This window comes from Trichosurus vulpecula, chromosome 9, assembly GCF_011100635.1.
Source record: "Trichosurus vulpecula isolate mTriVul1 chromosome 9, mTriVul1.pri, whole genome shotgun sequence".
NCBI lineage: Eukaryota > Metazoa > Chordata > Mammalia > Diprotodontia > Phalangeridae > Trichosurus > Trichosurus vulpecula.
The window spans coordinates 76,977,029-76,998,685 of NC_050581.1; the positions used below are offsets into that span (position 1 = coordinate 76,977,029).

Genomic DNA, 21,657 nt, shown 5'->3' on the forward strand with positions numbered 1-21,657 from the left:
ATGTTAAGTTGAATCAAAAGATACAGAGAATCAGAGGGTGGGTATTTCTGGGGGAAGAAGAAAAAAAGAGCACAGGCAAGGGAGATGGTATTGGAGGAGTGAAGAACAATAGTACTAATTGAGGGAATCAGACTCCTTCGGCATGAAAGCGTCTGCTTATGAGCATCGTTAGCCAGAGGTAGCTGTAAATCTTGGCCGAGGAAAGGGCAAGAAACCTTTTTTCAGCTAATAACACATAAGCCAACTTTGAACGGAAGGACGCTGGTATGTATCAGTGAGCCAGCAATAAAGGAATGTTTCTTGAGATGCCTAGTTGAACGTAGATGGAGTTGAAGTAGTTTCTGTCTGGCAGCATGAATAAGATGGGACTCTTGTCCATAGCAGTTATTACACATAAATCAAAAGAGGGGTTAGAATGAGGGGCAGGGAGGGGGAAGACATTGTTGTAATGAAAGGTGATGTGAAAAAGAGATATCAGTAAAAAAGGAAATGTTTTAAAACATAATGGCAGCGTCCCTCCCAACCAGGAGCAGCAATATATTCATCCTTTTGCCTTTGGGGATGAACTGGGCTAACAATGTGAAGGGAGGTTGGGTCTGGATGTGGGAGAGGAAGGATTCTGTTCAGTTTATTTCATCTGGACCAAATCCCACTTCTTACACATACTCTTTGTGACCATGGGCAAGTCATTTCACCTCCTTGGACCTCAGTTTCTTCATCTGTAAAATATGTAGGTTGGACTAGATGGCCTCTGAGGGTCATTCCAGTTCTCTCTGAATCAAAACCTCTGAAAAAAAAAAAAAAAAAACCTCTGAATGTTACTGCTGCATCCTCCTGCTAATGTTGGGCCAGAACATAAGCTATGTTCTAGGGAGTCTCTCCTATGCTGAGAAATCCAAGAAGTATTTGTGAATGTATAATCTTTTATTGTTTGACCTTTGGTCTCAAAATTAGATATATACAAGGCATAAAAAACTGTTCCAATTCAAAATGCAGTGATGTTTTAATGATGGAGACAGAGACCCCTCCAAAGACCATGGGGACCCTCTACAGAGGTACAAAGTTTCCAGTATGAGAATTATTCAGATCCAAATGTTTCCAGTGCGTTGTTACTGTCAGATTTGGGTTCCTTACACATTTTTGAATGGAGACCATCAATTCAGGTTAGGGCAGTAGTCACTTGGTAATTTTATACAAAGTTCCTACTTGTATCCCTCCAGTGATATACACATTCACTTAGGATACTTTGAGGTTTTAGATAGTTTCCTTTTGGGACTGAAATATTCCTTTTGATGTTTGGGTTTTTCTCTCTGTCTTTGTCTTTCTCTCTCTCTGTCTCTTTCCCTCTCTCGTTCCTCCCCTCCCCCCTTCCTTCCCTCTCTCTCCCTCTCTCCTCCTTCCTCTCTCTCTGTTCCCTCCTCTCTCTCCATCTCTCTTTCCCTTTCCTTCTCCTTCTCTCTCTCTCTCTCTCTCTCTCTCTCTCTCTCTCTCTCTCTTCCCCCCCCCCATTCTCTCTACCTCCCTCTTCCTTTCTGCCTTTCCATGTGGCATCCATAGCCGAGTTTCACAGTGCATGCCCTGTCTACCTTTTTGTCTTAACCAAGCTTTGGGATAGCTATTTCTGAGCACTGAAATCCTGAGACATCTCAGCACTAGTTGGTGTGAAGTTGTGCTATGTGCCCTCTGCTAAAAAGCCAGGGCTGATTCTGGGGAAGAAAACACAGCAAGGCAAAAAGGTTTTGGCATCTCCTCCTCCTCTCAGTTTCCTGTTCTTTGAGGAGCTTCTAGGATGACTGGACAACTTCCTAGTCTGGAGAAAGATTGGTTCTAAAGGCTATTTGGCCCAGATATTGCCATAACACATTTTAGGAGTAGACAGGCAGGTTTTCTGGTGTGAGTTTGGGAATTTTTCCCTCATAGATAGCTAGTAAGTATAGTTTTGACCTGCATTACAGGCCAGGCATACAAGATTTCTGACAGAGATACTTCAAATTGAGTGAGGTAGGAGTCCAGACAGACTCCTTTTAAATGGCACTTTCCTTTTCCTGAAGGTCAAATAAGTAAGCTCTGAGCAGTTGGAGGTGAGTGTCACTTGGGAGCCTTTCCTGGTACTGTTTCCTGATTTTGTGTTTCAGGCTGGAAACTTTGTTAATGGAAAATTAACTTCCTCTTGGGTTCTGTGAATTTATCTAAGTAGCTCCCCAGCCTGGGCCCCATAGACAGGCCTTTCTTAAAGTGAAGGAGTCACAGTTGATAATATAATCCCATGATGATTATCAGATTAACTAAGACTCTGAGGTTTTCTTCTTGGATTTAGCAACTTCTGTCCAGCCTGTCAGTCAACAAATATTAAGTGCCTACTACATGCTAGGCACAGTGCCAACCAAGTCTGGGGATACAAAGACAAAAAACAAATAGTCCCCAACCCTTTAGGAGTCTGAAGTCTGTCAGAACTATCATATACACATATATTTATGTATAAAATATATACCAGATCTTCATGTATAAGTATATACAGAATAATGGGGGGAGAAAGGAAATCTGGCAGCTAGGAAGATCAGGAAAGGCCTCATGTAGGAGATGGTACTTGAGCTGAGCTTTGAAGAAGTTAGGGCATCTGAGAGCTAGAGGTGAGGAGAGAATACATTTCAGGCACAGGGGCAATCAGTGAAAAGGCATGCAGATGGGAGATAGGCTATCATATATGAGGAACAGCAAGAAAGACAGTTTGGGTGAATAATTGAGTACATGAAGGGAAGTAACATAAAGTTAGAAGTGTTAATATAATACAGAGTCATGTAAAGTCAGAACAGTTTTGACCAGATTATGAAGGACTTTATATGTCAAAGAGAGGAGTTTGCATTTGATCCTAGACATCCTAGGGAGCCCCTGGAGTTTGAGGGGGGGAAGTGACACAATGAGGCCTGTGCTTCAGGAATGTCAGGTTGGCAGCTGCGGTGTAGAGGATGACTGGAGAGGGGAGAGAGAGTTGTCTCTGGGGGACAGCCCAGTGGGGCCATATCAGAGGCAGATCATTGTTTAGACATACTTTTGCAGGAGAAAGAGCACACTGGATTAGGAGTCAGTCAAGCATTTATTAAACACTTCCTATGTTCCAGGTACCATGCTAAATACGGGGGATACAAAGAAAGGCAAAATAGTCCTGGCCTCAAGGAGCTCACTTTCTAATGAAGGAGGGTCCATGTAAATAACTAGACTTGCAAGATGGGAAGAGTAGATACAAGGTAATCTTAGAAGGGAAGGCACTTAGGGAACTGGGAAAGGCCTCCTCTGGAAGGTCGATTATAAGCTGAGTCTTGAGAGAAGCTAGGGAAATTAGGAGGCAGAGGTGAAGAAGAAGAATATTTCAGTCATGGGGACAGGCGGTACAGAAGGCAGGGAGTCTGGAGGAGCGCCTTGTGCAAGGAACAGTAAGGATGCCAGTGTAGCTGTATGGGAGTGGAGTAAAGTAGAAGACTGAAAGGGACCAGACTGCAAAGAGCTCTCAGTGCCAAATAGAGGATTATTTCTTTGACCCCTGAGGCAACAGAGGGCCATTGGAGTTTACAGAGTATGTGTCTGTGGAGCTATGTGGGGAGTGCTGAGTGACATGGTCAGACCTGTGCTCTAGAAAAATTGCTCTGACAGCTGAGTGGAGGATGGATTGAAATGGGCAAAGATGAGGCAGGGAGAATATTTAGAAGAGATTTGCAGTAGTCCAGGAGAGAAGTGATGAGGGCCTGAGTTAAAGTTAGTAGAGAGCGGCAGCTAGGTGGTGAAGTGAATAGAACACCAGCCCTGAAGTCGGGAGGACCTGAGTTCAAATACTGAGTTCAGATACTTGACACTTACTAGCTGTGTGACCTTGGGCAAGTCATTTAACTCCAATTGCCTTGCCTTCCCCCCTCGAAAAAAAAAGTAAAGTTAGTAGAGAGAAGAGAAAAAGGGACATATGTGAGAGATGTTGTGAAGGTAGAAAGGACAAGATTTGGCAACAGAGTAGATATGTGGGGTGAGTGAAAGTGAGGAGCTGAGGGTGATGCCAAGATTGTAGACCTGTATGGTTAGGTGGCATGATGGTGGTACCCTCAGCAGTAATGAGGAAATTTGGAAGAGGGAGGGTCTGAGAGGAAAATTATGTTTTGGATGTGTTGAGTTTGAGATGTTCAAAAGGCAGTTGATGATGTGGCACTGTAGCTCAAGAAAGGGATCTATGGACCTGGACCTATGTAGGAGATGATAATTGAATCCATAGGAGGCTATGAGATCACTAAGTGAGAAGGTATAGAATGAAAAGAAAAAAGGACCTAGGCTAGAGCCTCGGGGATACCCATAGTTAATGAATACAGCATGGATAATGAGCCAGCAAAAGAGACTGAGGAGTGCTTAAGCAATTGAACCAGGAGAGAGCAGTGCCACATCAACCCAGAGAGTAGATGGTACTCCTGAGAAGGTGCCGAAGGGAGGTCAGCAAGGATGAGGACTGGGAAAAGGCCATTGGATCTGGCAATTACAAGATTATCCGTAACTTTTGAGAGAATAGTTTCTTTTGTATGATGAGACCAGAAGACAGATTGCTGAGGCCTTAGAAGAAAATGAGAGAAGAGGAAGTAAAGGCAGAAGACCTGGGTTCTAGTCCTGGCTCTGCTTAGTTGTATAACCTTAAGTAAATTTCTTAAGCTCTGAGCCTTCAAGAGTCTCACCTGTAAAATGGGGATTACCCAATCTTCTCTATGTCACAGGTCCATTGTGGGTATCAGATGAAATAATATATGTTAAAGCACATTGTAACTTTTGAGTACTGTACAAATCTTGGAATTATAGATTAATAATGATAGCAATAATGGTGATGATGGCTAGCATTTATATAGTGCCTATTATGTGCCAGGCACTGTTCTAAACATTTTCTAAATAGTATTTCATTTAATTCTCACAACAATCCAGCATGGTAAATGCTGTTATTATCCTTATTTTACTGTTGAGGAAACTGAGGCAAACAGGGTTAAGTGACTTGCTCAGGGGCAATGTCTGAGGCCAGATTTGAACTCTGGTTGTCCTAACTGCAGGGCCCTTTCATCACTCTAGGCTTTTATCTACTTACTTGCCTAGCTACCTCCATTAGATCAGATTATTAGATTAAAACTACTAGTGACATTCAGGACTATCCAGCATAGGGCTTCTTAATGTGGGGGTCTATGAAGAGGTTTTAGAGTATCTGTCAACTTGGATTGGAGGAAAAAATTACATCTGTATTTTAATATAACTAACATAATTTTAATATAACTTGAGCTCCTTGGCTTCACTACACTGCCAAAGGGGTCCAGGACACAAAAAAGTGAAGAACCCTGATCTAGTACAGCCACTTCATTGTGCAGATGAGGAAGTTATTATTTAGAGTCACCATGAGCCTCACACACTCTCCCTTCCCAGTCCCCCTCCCACTCCTCTGGCCAAAAACAGTGGCTGCCAATGCTTGGGGCAGAGTAGCCCTGAGCTATGCTGTGCTGTATGTTCTCCCTACATGATTCATTTGCATTCAGCCATAAGAGTTTGGAATCGCTGTGATCTCAACACTTTGGACTGTGCACTGTTGGCCTGGACAAGAAGCAGTGCAGTATGGTGGAGAGCTTTTAGAATCAGAAGCTTCCAGGCTCAAACTCTGCCCTTACTGTTTCTGGGTTCTTGGGAAAGTTACTGCTTCTCTCTGGGTCTCAGATTTCTCATCTGTAAAATGAGAGAGATTGAACTAGATCTAAGGTGTCAAATAGAAACATTTTTACAGGCACACAATGACTTAGAAAATCACAAATGAATATTATCTGGGGTGTATTGTATATTTGGTTGTTAGGGGATTTTTTTGTTAAACATTTCTCAATTACTTTTTAATCCAGTTCTTAAGATTAACCCCACTGAACCAATAGGCTGTATTAAGAGGGAATATGGGATAATTGGAGGAGGAGAGAAGTCATGGATTGCAAAATCAAATCCTGTTTGTGCTCCGCTTTTTAAAAGCTTGAAATATCTTAGTATTGAGGTTCAAAATTTTAAAAAAGCCAGTCCGCTTAGTTGGGAAAACTGCTTCTCATTTCACAACTTAGTTGAATCTAGTTGGTGCCTTTCCATTGAGGATTCTATATGACTGAACATGTGAATAGAAACCTTTTCCCACCTTTCTCCCATCTTCTCATCTCCCCTAGAAAGCTTAGGGCCTTTAAGATGAATCTATTTCTGCTAATGAAGATGGTGGGGGACTGTTTGCCCTCTTAAAATCGTTCAGTTTGGGACAAACTCAACCCAGCTGCAGCAGGAGTTGTGATTGGCCGAGGCCTGGGGTTTTCCAGGGTGATTTGCATATTGTCCAGTTCTCTGCATGCCTTTCTGTTTACATCACTTCAGAGAGACACATAGAGGCACCCACGCAGATTGAGCAAGAGACATTTTGAAAGAGGATGAGTGTGCAGGACCAGCAAGAATTTCCTAGGAGGTAAAGTGTTTGTCTGTTCTTCTAGGCTTGGGGGTAACAGTTGGGTATATTTCAGCAGAGCTGCTGATGCTGCCACCACCCCCACCATCACTACGGGTTGGATTTGTTGCTGATGAAATTGGCATTTTGCATTTTTCCTGTAGCAAACTGTGGTTCCTAGTAGCATATGGATATTAAAATTCAGGTTGGCTTATAATCAGCAAACTCATACTGACCCAGCAGCTTAATTGTTTTTCTGTTCTGTGACTGAAATGGTAGCCCAGGTAAAGGGGGATTTTGAAATGAAATTAATTTCCAGTCTCTAACTCTGCATCTCTCAGGGAACACTTCATTTCATGTTTCTGTAGTGTGACTGCTGGTTTGGCTAACTTGCTGCTAACTTGTTTTCCCAGCAAAATCTTGCCTTAGACATTTCTATAGTTCCTTGGTTTCTTTGCTCTGGACTTTGGACCTCTGACTGAACAGCTTTCAAGACTGCACCTTAGCCCAAACCTGCTCAGATATTCTGCTGTTTGTCTTAACCTCCCAGGATAGAAAATAGTAGTTGCAAGTTGTCTTGTCCTGTTTGAAATCCTTGTCAAAAGCATGCTCGTGAGAGCCTTTGGGTTTTGGCTTTTCTTTTGTGTGGAGAAAGTAAATACCTGTTTCATACCTAGGGCAGGGGAAAAGTCTGCGCCTTCAAACTGGCAATTTTCCCTATGTAAAGAGCTTCTCTATCTGCCCTAGAAGCAAAGTGGTTGTTTTTGTGATAGTGCCAGCTGAGGTGTCCTAGTTAGAGCCGTGTGGTCCAGGGTTTCCAGGGTTTCGAGGCACAGTGAGTGGAGAACAGAAGGGAGACCCTGAGGGCTGTCCTAGTTTTGTTTTGTGTGTGAACCAGACAGCATGCAGGCGAGGAATTGAAGTCACATGTTTTCCTGAACAGAGACTGCTAGTGATTGTCCCCAGCTTGTAGAAGCTGGCTGGCCTTTTGACCCTTGGGAATCTCACCTTCATAGCACCTTTTCTTTCCCCTAATAGATTTTTGAAGACTCCACAGGCTGCCAGACATACTGCTTAATGCTTTATCCACCATGCTGACAGCCCTGTAGAATTTTTATTGTGCTACCAAGAGCCTGCATCCTCCTCTGAGCTAGTGTGGCTTAGGTTTGGGTTCAAACTGAAAAGTAGAATCAGAATTCCTAGCACTGGAAGGGACCTTAAAAATCATCCAGTCTAACCTTCCCATTTTGTGGGTGAAGAAACTAAGATCCAGAGAGTTAATGACCTGAGTCCAAGCTATGTAGAGAGCTGGGACCCAGGGCTGCATTTCTTTTATTCCACCAACTTGGAGATGAAGTAATACTTTGGGTTGGAATGGGTCATACATCCATGTAGCCATTCTAGTTGGAAGTGAAAGTTCCCATCCTTCCTCCTAGCCCTAGGAATGAACAGTACGGGGGGGGGGGTGGGGGGGGGGTGGGAGTGGGGGTGGGGAGGTGCTCATCGTTGGCTTGGAACCCTGTGTAGGTTCCTTCTCATTCCAGAATGTTTGCAAAGGCTACAGGCAAGCCCCTTCATGTGCATTACCTTCATTCTGGGGGGTTCTTCCCACTGGTGAGCACTCATCCTCCTGTAAGCCCCTCTGCCCATAGGGCACCGTCCTGTTCCAACTATCTGTGAGGCGCTGTAACACTAGGGTCATCCCACCGGACCGTCACTTCCCTGCCCTCTTTAAGACTGTGGTTGGTTTGTGTTTATAGACCTATTTGGGGTTGTTTCAACAAATCAATGAGGCACGGTTTCCTGGATGTGCAGGGTATTCATCTGTTTGCTCATGTAATTTCTGGTAGAGTAGAAAGAACACTGGCTTTGTAATCAGAGGACCCTAGGTTTGAATTCTTTCTCTGACACTCTCTGACCTTGGCAAGTCACTTAACTGCCCTGGGTATCATCTGTAAATTGAGGGGACTGGACTATATGGCCTCTTGAGTTCCCTCTCAGCTCTAGATCTATGATCTGCGACCATGTAGAAAAGCAAGCACTTGGACCTCGCCTTCACAGAGCTGCCAAATTAATTAGACAAGTGAGACATATGGAAAGGCGAACTAGTATGATCAGGCAAGACATGGCAAGTACCAAATGAATGGAAGAGACTCCGAGCCAGTTGTTCAGAGGAGGGAGAGATCACTGTGAACCTAGAAGGCTTCCTGGTGGAGGTGGGGCTTGAGTGATAAACAGTATTGATTGGGGAGGGAAGGGAGAGCAAGCATTCCAAGGTGAATTCTGTCAACACAGGTGCAGAGACAGGAATACACTTAGGTGTGTTTAGGGAACAGTCAAGAGACCAGCCTGGAAGGAATGAGGTTTTATGTAGGGAGATGTAGCTATGTTCATGCTAATTCCGTCCATGTGGTCCCAGTTAAATCTAGACTAGAATTCAGAGATGTGGGTCTGAGTCCCAACTTTATTGTATTCTTTGGATGAGTCCCTTTCAGAGGCTCTGTTTCTTCACCTATAAAATGAAAATGATAGCCCCTGCTCTGCCCTGCCTACCTGAACGGGGTGTTGTGAGCATCAAAGAAGACAAGGGGAAAGCACCTCATAAGCTGTAAAGTCCATACAAAGAGGGGGTGGTGGTGTTCTTTCATAGATCTTTATTAGGGAGATGGATGATAGGCCCCCTAACAGTGTCATCTTCACTTTCATACCTTCAAATCAAGGCCTAGAGCGTAAAGAACTTTGGATAATTAGCTCATGATCCTAGAAAACATCAACTGGCTCATTTTGGGATTTAATGTGGTCACCTTTCAGCCTCTATTATAATCCCTTTTCCCCACACTAATTCAGCTCCATTTCTGGAACATTTGTGGTCCTTGCCCTCAAGAACTCCTATTAGAAATACATGAAAAGGACACATACACACGCATTCACAAAATAAGTTGGCTATATGAAACTTCAGCCCATAGTACGGTAACATCCTCCTTAAGTCACAAAATTGTGTTGTGTGTTAGAGCCCTCTATGTTAGTATGTAGCACTAGGAACTATGAAATGTCAGAACTGGGAAGTAAGTTGGGGGTCATGTAATGTGACCCCCTCTTTTTACTGATGAGGAAACTAAAGTCCAGATGAATACAAAGACTTGCCAAGGATCATACGATGAGTTAGTGAAAAGAGCACTGGACATAGTAAGAGAAGAAGACCTGAATCTGACTCCCAGCACTCCTATGTCAATAAACATTTCTCAGTTAACTATATGCAAGGCACTTGGGAAACAAAGACAAATATTAAACGGTCTTTCCCTTCAAGACATTTATTTTTCGTATTGGTGTGACCAATCAGCTTAGGTTCTGCAGTGCCGAGAAGAGCCAGATGGCTGTGGTTGCTTACCTTGGGCTCTGGGACAAGGGCTCTATACCCGGAAAGGGTCCCATCTGAGAAGGAAGCAGTGTTTGAAGGCAGATATGTGGCAGGGGTCAGGGGGTCAGACAGAATCTGCTACAAAAGCTATTTAGCCCAAGCATTCTTGTCTTTGATAGTTTATGTCTGAAGGGAACAGTACTTTTCAATCCCATTGGTTTATGGAATTGTCAGGCTTTTTCCTCTCTAATCCCAGGCAGGAATTGCTGCTGGTCTCCTTGCCAGGCTGATGGCCTCCACTACCACCCCCTCACCCACCCCACCACCACCACCATCCTCTACCAGCTGGAAAAAAATTCCAGCACCTAAGGGTCTCCCATTTTTAGACTTAGTGCAGTGGTTCCAATATAACACCATCCCCACCCACTCCTCCATCCTCTGTCCCATTAGTTTCTTATCTCCTGTGGCTTCTGTCACTGATGGGACCAAGACACGCTGGCCTGGACACAAGACAGGCTGAACTACTAATGATCATCAGATTTGTTGGCATCAATCAAAAAACTTCCCTGGGTGTGGTGGCCTCAGGGTTTCTGCTGGTCAGACAAGGTATGGAGATGGGTGGGAGAAGTCTCTGAGGAGAGTGGATGGCCCTGGACACAGACTGGGCAGTGGTGTTCAGTGCATGAGAGCATTGGGTGCCCTGATGAGCCTGTCAGTAATAATGAGGATAATGGAATTTATGTAACGCTTTAAGGTTTTACCTATATTATCTCATTTTATCTTTTCTGTGAATTAGGTACTGTTATTACCTCCATTTTACAGATGAGGAAACCGAGGTTAAATTATCTGAGATGGTATTTTAACTCACTCGGGTCCTCTGACTCCCAAGTCCTGTCTCTACTATACCTAGTTCCTAGGAGCTCCTTGGTCATCCGGGCTTGGCCAAATGCCTAGGAGCTCTTCTCAGTAGGCCCTCCATACAGGCTTGCTATACCCTCCCTCCTGCTTCCCTTTTTTTCTTTCTTGGCAGAAACTGGGAAGTCACATTCAAAGTCAGCTGAGACGTTGTGGGCCTGGACCATGGACCTGTAGAATCTCATACTTGTTTTCAAGTATAATTCTTACTCTTAGGAAAAGATATGACAGTGACAATACTAAATTGGGGAACATAGCCACTTAGCCCTCTTGTGCTGTTGTAGGCCATCCAAAGGGAAATCTGGCATAGTGTCATAGAAAGATCACTGTATTTGAAATCAAGACCTAGATTCAGGCCCCAGTTTGTTCCTTACTACTCATGTGACCTTACCTCTCTAGGTTTCAGTTTTTTCATCTGTGCAATGAGAAAGCCACTCTGAAATCCTGTGATACTAGACTTGGGGGAACTGTCTGGGCATAGCAGCAAGGTACAGTTTTCTTTCCCAAGAGATGACAAGGTGGGTTGCTTTTTGTAACAGAATTTCAGTGATTTGGGGTCGAATACAACCCATCAACAGGCCTTTGGTGGTAGAGCCATGGAGAGCCATGCCCTCATGACTCGTGGAGTCCCTGATGCTGCCCATGAGACAAGCGAAATTGGTTAGAAACATGATGGCATTGGCCTACCCCTGACCCCTGTGTGGCTCAGTAGGGTGGCCATTAGGGTTCACCAGCTGCCCAGTCATGGGTTAGGGACACAAGGGACACTTTTTAATAGCACTTTTTATAAATGCATCTGGTGCCACAAGGACACAGAGATTTCCACTCCTCACAATCCCTCCTATTTCTTTTTTTGCCACCAGCAAATCCAAGTCCTCATTTACTGGGGCTCCTCAAACCCCAGATCACCTGTTGGGAAGAAGCCACCCAATTCACACAATTTTCACTGTTTCTGCTTTTTCCCTTATTGCCCAAGGAGGATTAAGTACTGGTCCACTGATTTCAAGTATAGAGAACTTCCATAAGAAGCAGTTCTTTCTACCAATGCAGGCCAGCATCTTCTCCACAATTAATGGTTTTAGAGAATTGCCTAGTTCTCCATGGTGAGGTCAAACTCAGATAGAAACTTATCCCTGTGGGTCACATATTGACTTAGAATGCCACAAATTGATATGTTGTATTTTTACTTATTTTATTTTATTTTTATTTATTTTATTTATTTTGTTAAACACTTCCCAATTGCATTTTAATCTGGTTGAGGCTGTGCTGGGGCCTCGAGTACTGAGAGGTTTAGTGACTTGCCTAGAGTCACACAGCAAGTATGTGTCAGAAGTGGGACTGGAACTCAGATCTTCCTGGTTTCAAGGCTAGCTCTACCACACTGCCTTTGTCTTCCCCAGGAACAGCACAAATAAATACACTTAGCTATTTAAAGGAGATTTACCATAAGGTACTACATGAAGGGTATCTACATTGGGGGAGAAGGCACAATAACAGATCGAAAGGGCAATAGTTTTACAATTTACAAAATTTCTTACGGTTAATTCTGACTCTTAGCACCAATGACAAAGCATATGGTCCATTCTCCTTAGTTCCTTCCTGCCTGTTTTCTTGGCCTGGGCCTTGATAGTAACTCATTACTAGTTCTGCTTCTATGGATTTGGCTGGGCAAGGGAAGCCTTCTGGAATCTGGTCGTCCAACCCTCACTATGGCATGGGAACCCAGGACCTAGCAGAGATCTTTCCATTGCTTTCCTGAAAAATGGGGGGGGGGGGGCATTGAACCAGATGATAAGGTCCCCTTAAAGCTCCATGATCTAAGAATATTTTGAAAGAGCAGAACCAGATAAAAGATCCAGTTTGTAGAATCTGTTTCAAGGTAATTGGCACAGTGGATAGAGTTCTGGGCCTGAAGTCAGGAAGACTCATCTTCCTGAGTTCAAATCTGGTCTCAGACAATTACTAGCTGTGTATCCCTGGCCAAATCACTTAATCGTTTGCCTCAGTTTCCTCTATCAGAGTCTCTGTGTCTTACTCTATCAGAGTCAGATTCTATCTTCCCCTTGCCTCAACTCGATTCTTGCTGAAGAAGGTTCTCCAAGCTGGATCTTTTGTGGTTCTTCCCTTTCACAAACTTCAGAGAAAGGGACCGCCTCATATGGCTCAAAACCTTCATTTTCTAGAGAAGTGCAATCTCTTACCCAAACTAGTAAGTAGTGAGTCCAGGACCTGAATTCAGGCTTTCTCACACCAAGTCCAAACCTTGCCACTACACCATAAATGACCTCTTCCATTTCTGCCATATGGCTTTAGCCCTTTGGACTAGGCCCATGTCAGACTCCTCTAATCTTCATCATCCATGCCTTTACTATGTGTCTGCTTATCCTAAATTAACTTGTTTTCTGGCTCTCAACCTATGCTCTTAAATAAATTCCTAATTCCTCAATATTGGCCAAGCTAAGTTCATGGACATACCTACGTCCAGAAGAGATTCTTCCCTTTTCCAGCTACTGTATGCCACCTCAGAGGCATAAGACACTCATGTGGGCCTGTGGATCTTGAAGTTGACATGGTATTGTAATACAGAACTACGTTACATTGTCCATAATCATCAGCGTATTGACTATCTTCCTCACCTTTCCCAGCAACTTAAACAAAGTCATGTCATCACAGAGTATTATCAGTGCCAAAAAATTCATATCTCTCTGATATAGAAATTTATTTTGTAATAAGTCAAATGATCTATTAAAAAGTAAACATTTAAGTGGATAGTAACACAGAGGGCACAATTTTCAAATGTGGAAGGTGGAAGATTAAGCTTGCTCAGGACACACAGATGCCTTCTGGCCTACGTTTGCGGTTTCAACCACTATACATGGAAATAAGCAAGAAGACCCTAGTGTGTTCAGGAGTAGCAGTGGCCTGGGTTGTTTCTGGTTGCTTATTTAAAGCTTTTACTAGCCCTCAGCCTGGCTTTTTTTTTTAAACCTAGACTAATTTTTCTCAGGGCCCTATGGCCTGGTGACTGGAGCTGATTATACAGTAATGAGAACTCACATTTATAAAGGTTTGCAAGTACTTTAGATGCATTGTCCTGTGTGTTCCTCAGAGCAGCCCTGTGAAGTAAATACTGCAGGTATGATTAGCCTTATTTTACAGATGAGAAAACTGAGGCTGAGAGAGAGGAAGTAGCTTGCCCAGGGTCACAGAAATTCAAACCTAGGCCTGCTGCCATCTCTATGTGTGCTGCTCTTCCTGTTATAGCGAACATAGCTCACACATGTTGAACTAAGAGGCAGCAGGACCCTTTGGAAAGGAAATCAAAGTTCCCTAGCAGAGTGAAGAATTAAGGGTCAGCATTCTACAGTGTGGGGTACATGAGGTACTGGCCCTACCTAGATTTTTTGGCCAAGGTGGGACCAAACCTGGGGATCTGACCTTGAGCCAGAAATCCCAGTTAGTAAAATAAATGTCCAGTTTAATTCAACACACCATTATTAATCACCTACTGTAGGTAGAGGCCCTCTGCTGGGTCCTGGGGTATTTAAGGTGAATGAATGAAAAAGTATTTATTAAACATTTACTATATGCCAGGCAAGTATTGAGGATACAAATAGTTTTTAAAATTAGGCCCTGGCCACCAGGAGCTTACATTTTAATGGGGAAGATAACACATGTAGGGAAGTGGTGACTAGGAGAGGTTTGTTCTGGAAAGGTGGCAGACAGATAGTGAGATGGCCTAGGTGAAGAACTGAATGGGATGTGAAGCCAAAGCATGTTCTGGTGCCTAGACCAGCTTTATTTTTTTTTTATTTTAAATTTATTTATTTTTAGTTTTCAACATTTCATTTCCACATGATTTTGAGTTCCAAATTTTCTCCCCATCTCTTCCCTACCCCTCACCCCAAGATGGTATGCATTCTGATTACCCCTTCTCCCAATCTGCCCTCCCTTCTGTCACCACCCCCCCTTATCCACTTCCCCCTTACTTTCTTGTAGGGCAAGATAGATTTCTATACACCATTGCCTGTATATCTTATTTCCAAGTTCCCTGTAAAAACACTGGGCCAGCTTTAGATAGTGAGATGAGTGAGCTATTTTGTACACGGTCACCAACCAGCTAAGTTGGGCATTAAGATGGGAAATTAATCAGACATGGTACCTGCCCTCCTAGAGCTTATACTAGCATCAGAAAATATTTCCTATTTATTAGAACTCTGCAAAAATGGAATGGCCTGCAAAGGGAGTGGGTTTCTCCCTTTCCCTAGAGGTCTTCAAACAAAGGCCAGATGATGTTGATTATATCATAGAGAAGATTCTTAGTCAAATATGACACTTGAGTGGCCTCAAAAATCCCAGCTGTCAGATTCTGTGACAAACACATAGATTTAAGCAACTATATGTTCGAATGACACCTGTATAGAAGAATTCACATGAGAGATTAGGTCTAATAAACAAATTGGAGGAGCACAAAGAACTCTGGACCTTGAACTCAGAAGACCTGAGTTCCTATTCAAGCCCAGCCACTAATAAATGACTGTGTGACTTTGGGCAAATCATCTCGTATCCCTGAGTCTGTTCTTCATGTGTCAAATGGGGATATTAATGCTAGCTGTAATTATCTCACAGGATTGTGAAGAAAATGCTCTGTAAGCTATAAAGTACTTACATAGAAATGTGACATTATTATGAATGATTATTATTAAAGGAGGGAAATGCCATCAAATGTTGATTGCACCCTATTTACATTGTCCTTCACTATGAATTTATAGTTGTTATTTTAGAATTCATAAGAATACTCTTAATGTGTTGTTTTTTAAGGAACGGTCCACATTGGGCAATATTTTTCTCTTTTCTCTGTTGCCTTTGCTCTTGGATGGGGCCCAAGCAATAGAGCAACAGCCATCCTTGGCTTCTGAGACTCGGCCTCACACATGGCCCCAAGAGAGGGAAAGCAGTGCCTTGCCCAAACAGCTCAGCCATGTCTTAGTGTGGCCTCCGAGCCAGGCCTGGGAGGCACAGCCCCGTTTCCATCATCAGGGCTTTCTAACCAAACGCCTGTGGAATCTTACCCTCTCATCTGTGTGGTCCCAAATCTTATTTTTTCCCAGTCTAAAAAACATAGCCACATAGTTGCTTCATCTAACAATCCAGGCAATAGAGCCCTTGGGTGGGTTGGATAGAGAGAGTGTGAAGTCTGCTGCCTCAGTGGTCCCCAGGACCAGCACTTGTCCTGGACATGACTTGTCTCTGCACCAGGAGGGTCTCCCTTCCAATCCCTGAATCACCTCCGGTACACAGCTCATAGCTACTCTTTCTGCTCCTGCTGGTTTCTAGCTGTAGCAGCCTTGACAAATGAGGATCGATGCAGGGGGTGAGGTTGGAGCTAAAACTATCCTGCCTCTCCCTGTTCAGACTTCAATCACTACTCGGAGCAAAGAGCTAGGACAAAGGCTAGGAGATTTGAGGTATGGTCAGGGAGCAGGATAGTAAAGGTAGAGGAAAGAAAATCGGGCAGCACAGTATTGTCTGTTTCCACCTGCCTGTGTCTTTGACTTCTCTCATTTCTTTTTGGTTCTCTCCTCTGAGGTAGGCTGGATTCCCTACCCTCCCAGGCTATCTCCTCCTTTGTCTTCTTTCTGAGAACGCCCAGCACCAGGAATGATATCCCATTGTCTGTCAGGGTAACTAGATTGTCCCTTTGCTGCCCCTTTATATTCCTCCTCTGGGCCTGCTTCTCCCACTCAGTGGACCAGGTCTCTGGGGCAGACACGAGCCCAGTCTGCTCTTTGGTAAGGAGGAAATATGTTCCTGCAGCAAAGTCTAAAGCTAAGCAGACAGTGGGAATGTTGATTGCCCATCCTCCTCCTGACTAGTTTCCCTTTCACATGTCCTCAACCTCCTTGCACACACCCTGTGTCCTGCAGACCTGAGGCTATTTGACCATTAGCATCTGTTTCTGTTTTCAGTGCAGGCACCGATGTTAATAATCATAAAATTCTCATAATTTTCCAAGCATGATGGCTAGGATGCAGTGGCTTAGAAATCAGGAGCCCTGGGTTCTAGTCTTGTCTCTGCCTTTAACTAGGTTAAATTACTGATCTGGGCACCTCATGGGGACAATGAGACTAGTAATCCCTGGCCTACATACCTCACAAGGCTGTTATGAGGACCAAATGAGAAAATGAAATGGGAAAGCATTCATGACCCAGAAAGCCCTGTCCACATGTGAGTGTCAGTTAACTAGCATGGACTAGGCATTGTGCTAGATGTTGTAATACAAGGAAAGACCAGAACAATCTCTGCCTTCCAGAATTTCACATTGTAATGGAGACGGCACCGTGTAAATAACTAGGACATACAAGCTATAGATGCTTGAGTCACCACCCAAGGTAACATAGCTAGTTGGGTGACCTCTCTGAGCCTCAGCACAGCTAGTCAGTGGTTGAGATGGGACTAGACTACATGACGCCTGATTCCACATTTAGTGGCATTTTTTATGCTACACTGCATCATGGCACATCAGGGACTCCATCCTTATTCCTGTGGGGGTCTTCAGCATCTGCTTGCCTTCAAGGCTGATCCTAGAGGGTAAAGCCACTGGCCTTTTAAAGTCAGTGACAAGAGGTAGGTCCTTGGGTTTAGCTTGGAGATAAGTGCTATCTGCAGAATGTGGAATTGCTATTGTGGGCAACAAGAGGGAAGTCTCCCTGCCCACCCTGAGCATGTGATGACTCTTCTCTCCTCCTCCACCACACCTCCTCCTTCCCCCACCACTTCCTCTGCACTGCTGAGAGGCTGTGTTCAGGGAAGAGGGAAGGAAGTGGCTCCATCCTGGGTCTCAGACACCAGAACAAGAATCAGGAAGTGAGGCCTTTGAAATGGGATTGGCTGTCTGAGGGTAATGGGAAAGGAAGGCCTTTAGCCTGATCCGAGTTCAGACTGAATCCCTTGTGGCCTCACCCAGGTGCTCACAGGCACTCAGCACTGTAACTGCTCAGTCTCATACTGAAGGGGGGGAATGGGTTGGTGACATGCTAGCCAAGACTTTGGAGTCTGCTTGTGTTCTTTAAAGAAACTTTGCTTTTTCTCCCCTCCCCACAGAGAAAGCTGCCCGTGGATACTAAATGCTGCTCTAGATTATGAGCTCAAGCAAGAGTGCACGATATAATCGTTTCTCTGGTGGCCCAGCAAACCTCCCTCCCTCGGACAGCACAAACGGGGTAAGGGGGAGAGCAGGCACTCCTCTGAGTTCCTCCCAAATCCCGGATCAGGAGATAGCCTAGGACCCCATCCCGTTCTGTCTTGCCTGTTGATGGCTCAGAGAGAAGCATCCTTTCTAGGCAGGAGGAAGGACTAGTGTACTTTCAATGCTGTCACTGAGGAGCCAACTTCTTTATCCCTATATGCCCTTCCAGACCTTACTACCATGGCCTGTCATAGGCGAGGGGCTTCTTGAGAAACAAACAGCCAGTTCTGGAGCCAAAATCCTGCTAGTGCAGATGAGTGACTAGATGTGGGAGGGAGAGAGCTGCCTGAGCAGCATTTGGTATTTACAGAGGGCTTTACAGACACTTTGGTGAGAATAGCTGCTGGCCTTTCTGACTGCTCCTATGGTTCTCTGCTGGTGGCCACAGGTATAGACAGTACAGAAAATAGTGCTTCCCAGACTAAACTGACCACAGAACACTTTACAGGCTTGAGATATATTCACAGAATCCATAAATCCTCCCGGGAGACTTGGGGTTATGTAATGCTGTTGGGATAAGTAGGGATCTGGGAAATTTTGAAGCAACATAGCAACATAGAGGAAATTAAATTAACTGCTCTACCAAAAAAAAAAACCTGCCATGCACAAATTTTTGGATACGTTTGCAAATTTGATAATCTATTAGAGCAGAAAATGGCACTAGCCTAAAATTTTCATGGAACCCCCCTGCCCCCCCAGTTGGTGTTGGTGGAACAAACAACCTAACCAGGGTTTTATGAAACACTGTTTAGGAGATGCTGATGCAGGGGTGACTACTTGTTTTTACATACTCTGGCCAGCCCCTCCCCGTCCTGATTTTTGGGCACTAGTAGCCATACCATCTGCCCTGGTTCCTGCCCCCCAGAATGTGGTCCCAACTCAAGACCTATTGACCATCCCGTTATCTTGGGTACCCTCATCTTGGTGGAATTTGACAGAACGTGTCTGCCCGCCAGGTTAGTCCTGGCTGAGGCCAATGGCCTGGGCTCGCAGTGGGGAACATTATTATGTTCTGAAAACAGAACTGTGGTTTTGGGAATGACAAGGACCCCTTGCCCATCCTTAGCCTGTGATAGCCTGCCTATTCTGTAGGACTGTGTGGAGAGAAAGAAGGGTTTGGACACAGTGATAAGGAAACTGAGTAGCAGAAAGACTCCAGGCATAGGGTGTTACCTTGAACCGTCTTTAGGAGTCAGAGCCCCACAAGCATTTTGGGGCTTCCCTGGGGCAGAGGTACGGAGCCGAAGGGCCCACATGAAATCTCCCAACGTGGCTCCATTTCTTACAAAGGTTCCTTTCATTGAGGAGTCTCTGAGACTGCTGCTCTGTGCCCTAAGGGGCTTATGTCTGATTCTGGCATCTTCTCTATGTTGAAATATAGGAAGTGGACTGACTATGCACAAGGCTGGGTGGGGGGGTGCCAGTGTTTTCTAAGGTTCTATTGATTGGCTAATTGTTGCCTTTTGTGCCTTACGTAGTAATCCTATCCTAAGTATACCTTACTTCTCTACGTCTCTTAGTGGACAGAGACATGTGCATTAAGTGTTGGGCACTCAGCGGCTAGCCCTGTAAGAGGCAGAAGGCACATAGTGGGTGGAGCGCTGGGCCTGGAGTCATGAAGACCTAAGTTCAAATCAGGCCTCAGACACTTCCTAGCTGGATGACCCTGGCTGAGTCACTTGGCCTCTGCCTGACTCAATTTCTTCATCTGTAAAATGGGGATAATGATAGTACCTCCCTCCCAGGGTTGTTGTGAGGATCAAATGAGATCATATTTGTAACATGCTTATCAAACTTCAAAGCGCTCTATATCATTATTATTATTAGAGCCATTTTAAAAGGCCCTAGGTTAGTCTTTAGGAATCCTCCTCCTTAGCCTCTGGCAGTGCATTAGCTCGAGGGAGGGAATGTGATTATGTCATCTCTGTTCTCTCTTTAGACCAGAATGGAAACTACCTTTGGTCCTGCATTTTCAGCTGTTACCACCATTACTAAAGGTGAGCTCCTGCCAGGATCCAGGTGTTACTCTGAACCTGCCACACAGACTTTGGTCCTTTGGGGGGAAACCTTGGGTGGAGAGAGATCAGGGAGGAGGAATTCCAGTTGTGAATTCACCTGGAGAAAACAGCCAGGTGCCAAAGCCAAGAGGAGGGAGGCGCTTAGGATCATGAGATCATCACTGTAGAAAAGCTGGTAAAAGCCTTGGAGGCCATCTCATCCACTCTCCTTATTTTGGGGGGAGGAAACTGAGTCCCAGGAAGATGCAGTGACTTATCCAAGGTGACTGGAGAGCACAAGTAAGCTCATGGGCTCCCCTCCCTTGTCCACAGTATGGCCTTGACCCTGGGATCCTGGTGGACACCTCCTCCCTTCTACTGCTGGGTAGGTAGGTAGATCAAGTGGGTCAGCCTGCTCCCCTCCCTTTGAGCTTGGGGTCTCAAGATCCAAAAGTGTAAAGCCTTTACTTACCTTAAATAACACAATAGTAGCGTTAAGTTCTCAAGCTGGAGGCAAAGCTCACTGGAATTAGAGGAGACAAATCTGGCAGAGTTGCAGGAAAATTTAGGAGCTCTGGGCTTTCAGCACGACCCTTTTTAATGCTCCGTCACTTAATTGTCCTTCAGATCAGCTCCGTTTCATGATAGCAACGGCCCCTGCTCACACAAAGTGCTTTGTGCACGTGGGTCTCCCTTCAGTGGTTTCTTAAGTGTTGTGTATGCAGCCCTTGGGGAAAGCTCCCAACCCTCTCCTTAAAGAAAGGAGAGCAGGCCATAGAGTTGGTGCCTTTGGTGGACCTGTCTCCCTCCCCCATCCCAGCTACATATACATGTCACTGAGCTGTCTATGGAATTATAGCCGACACTCCTGGGCAGAGTTAGAAGCTGGCAGTCCTTATCTTGCTAACTACCACTCCCCTCTCAATTCACACACACACACACAGCTTTCCTTCTGTGCAAATTTGGGTAATGCCTGAAATGTATCATCTTAAGATCTGAAGGGAAATGTGCTTAACCAACAGTCATGCTAGTATCTAGCTTCCTGGACTGACCCCTCCTCTTTCTTCCTCAACTGGAGCCTCCTTAAGGCCCAGGGAATCTTGGCGCTGGCCTGAGAAGCCCATGGGGGTTCCTAGGGACAAATATTTTTCCTTTGGCCCACCTGCAGAATAAGCATCCATGCTCTAATAGGACTTCAAAAATCCCCAGCCAAAACCAATCCTAATTTATTTACTTGACACTGTGCAGAAAAAGGCTACAAACCACACTTTCCACTGTAAGGGACAAGCTCTGGAACACTTCCGCTCTTTAGCCCAGTGTAATGGAGAGAACCTCAGCAGGGGGTCGGGCAGCCCGGGTTCTGGGCCTGACTCTGTCCCTAGCAAGCTCTGGTCCCATCTGGTTCTGCCATTCTCTGGTCTAGCTACAGCGTTCTTAATTTGAGTCCTTTACAGTTGTGCAGAATCTCAGAGTTCAGAGATCTCCAGATCATCATGTGGCCATCTTGCCTGTGCTCAAACACCTTCAGTCAGGGGTCATCTGCTGCCTCCTGAAGGAGCCCAATCCATTTGTGGACATTTGGCATATTAACATCATTGTTAGCTGGTTTTTCCTTCTATCCAGCCTAAAGTGGCCCCATTGTAATTTCCACCTGTTGCTCCTGGTTCTCTGCCTC

General features: G+C 44.8%; 1 protein-coding gene across 7 annotated transcripts in view; it reads left to right on the plus strand.

The window, feature by feature from the left end:
• The window catches only part of TRAF7 (TNF receptor associated factor 7), a 57,276-nt gene that overhangs the window by 9,656 nt on the left and 25,963 nt on the right, over window positions 1-21,657 (plus strand). For 2 of the 7 annotated variants that reach the window (XM_036738314.1, XM_036738312.1), the window contains exons 2-3: window positions 17,841-17,959; window positions 19,925-19,982. The exons of 1 other annotated variant lie outside the window; for it this stretch is intronic. In XM_036738314.1, coding sequence (XP_036594209.1) covers window positions 17,879-17,959; window positions 19,925-19,982 — 139 coding nt within the window. In that variant the 5' untranslated portion in view covers window positions 17,841-17,878. Of the gene's footprint in view, window positions 1-6,421; window positions 6,485-11,212; window positions 11,255-17,840; window positions 17,960-19,924; window positions 19,983-21,657 lie in introns of those variants that run through there. 4 more of the 7 variants (XM_036738315.1, XM_036738316.1, XM_036738313.1 and 1 more) reach the window with 3 other exon arrangements.